Source organism: Capricornis sumatraensis, chromosome 16 (genome assembly GCF_032405125.1).
Source record: "Capricornis sumatraensis isolate serow.1 chromosome 16, serow.2, whole genome shotgun sequence".
NCBI lineage: Eukaryota > Metazoa > Chordata > Mammalia > Artiodactyla > Bovidae > Capricornis > Capricornis sumatraensis.
Genome location: NC_091084.1, coordinates 82,273,117 through 82,279,507, shown reverse-complemented (window position 1 = coordinate 82,279,507; position 6,391 = coordinate 82,273,117). Strand labels below are relative to the sequence as shown.

General features: G+C 49.5%; 1 protein-coding gene across 1 annotated transcript; it reads left to right on the top strand.

Annotated features, from left to right (window-relative positions):
- The first annotated feature begins 3,583 nt into the window (after window positions 1–3,583).
- On the top strand, window positions 3,584–5,891 carry LOC138092652 (macrophage-expressed gene 1 protein). Its single transcript, XM_068988715.1, has one exon. It carries the CDS (start codon window positions 3,584–3,586, stop codon window positions 5,735–5,737), a length of 2,154 nt encoding a protein of 717 aa, XP_068844816.1. The 3' UTR covers window positions 5,738–5,891.
- Window positions 5,892–6,391: the final 500 nt, after the last annotated feature.

Sequence of the window (6,391 nt, the reverse complement as noted above, 5' to 3'; positions counted from 1 at the left end):
CATGGACAGTAGCCCTCCAGGCTTCTCTGTCCATGAAAATTTCCAGGCAAGAGTACTGGAGTGGGTTGCCATTTCCTCCACCAGGGGATCTTCGTGACCCAGGGATTGAACCCACATCTCCTGTGTCTCCTGCACTGGCAGGCAGGTTCTTCACCAATGAGCCACCTGGGAAGCCCAGAAACTGGTTCATAAACTAAACCCTTAAAAGACACTTACTCCTTGGAACGAAAGTTATGACCAACCTAGACATATTGAAAAGCACAGACATTACTTCGCCAACAAAGGTCCATCTAGTCAAGGCTATAGTTTTTCCAGTGGTCATGTATGGATGTGAGAGTTGGACTGTGAAGAAAGCTGAGTGCTGAAGAATTGATGTTTTTGAACTGTAGTGTTGGAGAAGACTCTCGAGAGTCCCTTGGACTGCAAGGAGATCCAACCAGTCCATCCTAAAGGAGATTGGTCCTGGATGTTCACTGGAAGGACTGATGTTGAAGCTGAAATTCCAATACTTTGGCCACCTGATGTGAAAAGGTGACTCATTGGAAAAGACCCTGATGCTGGGAAAGATTGAAGGCAGGAGGAGAACGGGATGACAGAGGATGAGATGGCTGGATGGCATCACTGACTCGATGCATGTGAGTCTGAGTGAACTCCAGGAGGTGGCGATGGACAGGGAGGCCTGGTGTGCTGCAGTTCATGGGGTCACAAAGAGTCAGACATGACTGAGCGAGTGAACTGAACTGAACTGAACTTGAGTGTAAGTGAATTCCCCAGAGCATGATGACTGAGGCATTAACAGAGCCAGAGTGTGATATTTCTGGGTTACAGAACACCATCAAGGTTTTTTAAATTTTATTTTATTAAAATGTAGTTGATTTACAATGGTGTGTTAATCTCTACTATACAGCAAAATGACTCAGACACATATCTATGTATTTTTCATATCTTTTCCATTATGATTTATCACAGTATACTGACTCAGGTTCCCTGTGCTATACAGTAGGGCTTTGCGTTTATCCTTCCTATATATAACAGTTCGCATCTGCTAACCCCAGACTCCCAATCCATCACGCCCTCACCCACTTCCCCCCTTGCCAACCACAAGTCTATTAAGTTTATTTGTATTTTCTTTAGATTCCACAAGCAAGTGAAATCATATGATTTTCGTCTCTCTCTGTCTGACTTGCTTCACTTCCTATGATAATCTCTAGGTCCATCAGTGTTGCAAAATGGCATTGTTTCATTTGTTTATGACTCGGAAATATGGAGAAGGAAATGGCAACCCACTCCAGTGTTCTTGCCTGGGGAATTCCATGGACAGAGGAGCCTGGTGCTACAGTCCATGGGGTCGCAAAGAGTCAGACACAACTTAGCAACTAAAACACAGTATTCCATTACATGTAAATCTACATGGCTTCCTGGGCGGCTCAGTGGTAATGAACCCACCTGCCAATGCAGGAGATGCGAGTTCGATCCCTGGATTGGAAAGATTTGCTGGAGGAGGAAATGGCAACCCACTACACTATTCTTGTCTGAAAAATCCCACGGACAGGGGAGCCTGACAGGCCACAGGCCACAGTTGCAAAGAGTCAGACATGACTGAGTGACTGAGAACACACACAAAATCCATATAGTTTATCCCTTCATCTGTCAATGGGCACTTACTGATTCCATGTCTTATCTATTGTCAACAGTGCTGCTATGAACGTTGAGGTGCATATATTATTTGAATTAGAATTGTCTCCAGATATATGCCTAGGAGTAGGATTGCAGTATCACATGCCCATGCAAATCAGACTTTTTTATTTTTTTAATTGTGGCAAAGTGTTAGTTGCCCGGTCATGTCTGACTCTTGGCCACTGCATGGACTGTATCCTCAGTCCATGGAATCCTCTAAGCAAGAACTGATTCCCTTCTCCAAGGGATCTTCCCAACCCAAGGACTGACGCCAGGTCTCCTGCACCGCAGGCAGGTTCTCTACCATCTGAGCCAGCATGGTGAAAGTCACAGAGCATAAAGCATGCTACTTTATCCGTCGTTGCCTGTGCAGTTCAGGGCACTAAATGCGTCCGCGTTGCTGTGCAGTCTCACCATCATCCATTTCTGGAATGTTTCACCCTCCTAAACTGAAGCTCTGTCCCCAGTAAAGACTAACTTCCCACCCCGCTGGCAGCTACCAACGTACTTTCTGACTGTGAATTTGACTGCTCTAGGTCCCTAGCATTAGTGAAATCAAGCAGTATTTGTCTTCATCTGGTGTATATTGGAGCACATTTCTAAGGTTGGCTGGTGTCTGTCCTGCAAACGGCCTGCACGTGTCTTCTCTTGTTCCCTGTGATCTTCAGCTGGTTCCCTAGCGATCTACTTGATACACGTGTGAGTCCCAGACACCCCGTTCACCCCACCCCATTTTCCCTCTTCGGTGCCCATGCATTTGTTCGCTATGTCTGTTCTCTAAGCAAACAGGTCCATCTGTATCATTTTTTCTAGATTGCATCAAGGTTTTAATAGCAGCTAGTGACGCTCCGCCTGTAAAGCTAGGCAACTGGCCTCATTATTTCTGAAAACACCTGTCAGCTGCATCAGTGACAATCCTGTGGTGATTCAGTTCCTTGAAATTGCCTTTCCTGAATGCAGACAGGAGGCCTGTGAATTGAAACATGGCTTTTGCAGCCTCAGTCCTGCGTCTGGTTCACGGTGTAAGGGTGCAGTTGGGAGCCATCAGGGTGACATAAGGGTGCAATTGGGAGTTTGCATTAACGCCTCTGGATTCCCCAGCTTCCACTCCGTGTGCTAGTTGTCTCAAAGAACCAACAGAACTGGGCTCCAATCAAGCCTGGTTTTAGGTCAATGGGCCTGAAAAGACTGCTTTAAATGAAGAGGTTTAATAGACGTAGCATTAGTACACAAATGCAACTTCATGAAGTTATCTTCTCCTCATGACACAACAAATGAATTGCTGCTTTAAAACCCTGAGTGGTAAAAACCGGAGTGGTGAAGACCACATTCGTTTTTACACATCTGTCTAAGTTATATGCACTTAACCATGGAATGAAAAAATTAAAGTTATAAGAGCAGGTACCAAGTTATTGCCAACTATACACAGAGGAAAAGGACAGTGATAGTGAAGTCCCAGCAGAGAGTCGTTGGGGGAAAGCAGAACCATCAAGAGAGTGAACAAAAAGTGAAACAAAAGCTTTCTTTCAAAGCTGGAACGCTCTCATGGGGGTAACGGTAAGGTGTGTGGTTGTATTTTTTCTGAGTGCCCACTGCTGTGCAGAGTAACCAGCTGGGTGCTGGAGGAGGTCAGGGGGCAGCTGACTGTTAAGGATACAGGGCTGTGTTTTCACAATTGTGTGGCTGTGCCATACAATTTTTTCAAAGTCCTGATGGACCTTAGCGTTTGAATCGACTCTCATTTCCCCGTTTTGAGATTAGACTAGCCCAAAGAGGAACTGGTGGCTTTAGGAGAACTGTTGAACTTTTTGTTTCAGCAACAGCTTTCTCTCCCATCAGTTCAGTCTGCCCCAAGCCTGCTGGCCGCAGCTTAGGACTGGTGGGTCAGGCCAGGGCTGTCTGAGCCATGAACAGCTTCAGGAGTACCTTTCTAATCTGGGCGGTGGCAACATGGGCTAAAACGGACACATCTTGGGGAGCGACTGATGAGGCTGGGTTTCAAAATTGCAAGAATGCCTTAAAAGTGCCCGTTCTGCCTGTCTTGCCCGGAGGCGGCTGGGATAACCTGCGGAATGTGGACATGGGACGGGTGATGGAGTTGGCTTACAGACACTGCAGGACCACGGAAGACGGGCAGTACATCATCCCGGACGAGATCTTCACCATTCCCCAGAGGCAGAGCAACCTGGAGATGAACTCCAAAATCCTGGAGTCCTGGGTGAACTACCAGAGCAGCACCTCCAACTCCATCAACATGGAGCTCTCTCTTTTTTCCAAAGTCAACGGCAAGTTCTCCCTTGAGTTCCAGAGGATAAAGACCCTTCAGGTGAAGGACCAAGCTGTAACTACCCAGGTTCAGGTAAGAAACCTGGTCTACACAGTCAAAATCAACCCAGATGCAGAGCTAAGCTGGGGGTTTAAGAAGGCGCTCATGGACATCTCAGAGCAACTGGAGAACAACCAGACCCGGATGGCCACCTACTTGGCAGAACTCCTGGTCCTCAACTACGGTACCCATGTCATCAGCAGCGTGGATGCAGGGGCCGCGCTCATTCAGGAGGACCACATCAGGTCGTCCTTCCTGCAGGACAGCCAGAGCAGCCGCACCGCCGTGACCACATCCGCTGGAATCACCTTCCTGAACATCGTGAACTTCAAATTCGAGGAGAACTACACCTCGCAGAATGCCTTCACCAGGAGCTACCTCTCCAACCGAACCAACTCCAGAGTTCAGAGCATCGGAGGACTTCCATTTTACCCAGGCATCACCCTCCAGGCCTGGCAGCAGGGCGTCACCGGCCACCTGGTGGCGATGGACCGAGCTGGCCTGCCTCTGCATTTCTTCATCAACCCCGAACGGCTGCCTGACCTGCCGGGGCCCTTGGTGAGAAAGCTGTCCAAGACGGTGGAGGCGGCCGTGCGCAGGTATTATGCGGTCAACACCTACCCTGGCTGCACGGATCTCAGCTCGCCCAACTTCAACTTCCAAGCCAACACTGACGATGGCTCTTGCGAAGGGAAGATGACCAATTTCTCCTTCGGAGGAGTTTACCAGGAATGCACCCAGTTCTTGGGGAATGAGGTTGTCCAACTCTGCCAGAACCTGGAGCAGAAGAATCCGCTGACTGGCAGCATGTCCTGCCCCTCTGGTTACTCCCCAGTCCAGCTGCTCGCCCAGACCCATGAGGAGGGGTACAACCACCTGGAGTGCTCACGCAAGTGTACCCTCTACATCTTCTGCAAGACCGTGTGTGAAGACGTGTTTCGAGTAGCCAGGGCTGAATTCAGGGCTTTTTGGTGTGCAGCCAGTGGCCAAGTATCTGAAAACTCGGGGCTCCTTTTTGGCGGGCTCTTCAGTGGTAAGAGCATAAATCCTCTGACCAATGCCCAGTCGTGCCCAGCCGGCTATTTTCAACTGAGACTTTTTGAAAACCTTAAGGTATGTGCCTCTCAGGACTATGAGTTGGGATATAGATTTTCTGTCCCCTTTGGTGGGTTCTTTAGCTGTGTGGTGGGGAACCCCTTGGTGGATTCTGCTGCATCCAAAGATCTGGGGGCACCTTCTCTAAAAAAGTGTCCGGGAGGCTTCAGCCAACACCTAGCCCTCATCAGCGATGGGTGCCAAGTGTCTTACTGTGTCAAAGCTGGGCTTTTTACGGGAGGGTCTCTGCCTGCTGTCAGGCTCCCTCCTTACACCCGGCCACCCCTCATGAGTCAGGCAGCCACCAACACTGTCCTGGTGACTAACCCTGAGACGGCCAGCTCCTGGATTAAAGACCCCCAGACCCACCAGTGGAGGCTGGGGGAGCCCCTGGAACTTCGCAGGGCCATGAGAGTTATCCACGGAGACAGCGAGGGTCTGTCTGGAGGAGCAGCCGCGGGGCTCACCCTGGGGGTGACCGTCGCCCTGGCAGGGGTCATCTCCTTGGCCATCTATGGTGCCCGGAAGTCCAGGAAAAGGGGATACCAGGCCCTCCAGGATGAGAAGCAGAGTTTGGCTGCAGGCGCTGCCGTGAATGGAGATGCCCTTGACCAAGAGCAGGCACAGAGCCCTGCTTAGACTCTCCCAGGACACTGCTTCCCTCCTCCCCGGTCACGCCTTCAAGCATGGCTTTCATCTCTTTCTCTCTCCACTCTGCCCTTCTAAGTACTGCTGGGTCAAGTGCGACAGAAGGCCTTGTGGGACTGGGGCTTTCTAGGTCTCTGGGCCAGGAAGTAAACAGAGCCACATGGACAACGTTGGGAGAGGGGTTGGAGGGCAGTTGTGACTTTTTAAATAAAAGTCATCCTAAAACTTGAGGGGGTCGTCTCTTCTCAGTGTGTGCCATTTTCTTCACCTGAAAGCTTATGTATAAGAAGGACAAGGGAGAATGTTCATATTTGGATTTGAAGATGTATTTAATGTGAGGTCAGCCATGGTTTCCAATTCATGAGCTCTAAAGATGTCTTTAAATGTTACCCTCCCAACTATTTTGTGTTTTTTGAAAGCTGCCTGGATTTCACACTCCCAGAAAAGCCCCTGGAAGACACAGGAGGTCCTGCCTGGCTATCGCATCCCATTTTTGAGGTACTGATGACTGTGTCATCTCCTCTGGACCATCTCAGCATCCTCTGAACCAGGAGATGGTGTCTAGACCAAGCCCACTCTTTTCAAGCTCCCCACAATTAAGACTTACTGCGACCAGGCCACTCTTGGACTTCAGACTAGTGTCGT

Bases quoted from the DNA above. Each gene is read 5' to 3' on its own strand.
- LOC138092652 (XM_068988715.1), top strand. From the start codon at position 3,584: ATGAACAGCTTCAGGAGTACCTTTCTAATCTGGGCGGTGGCAACATGG.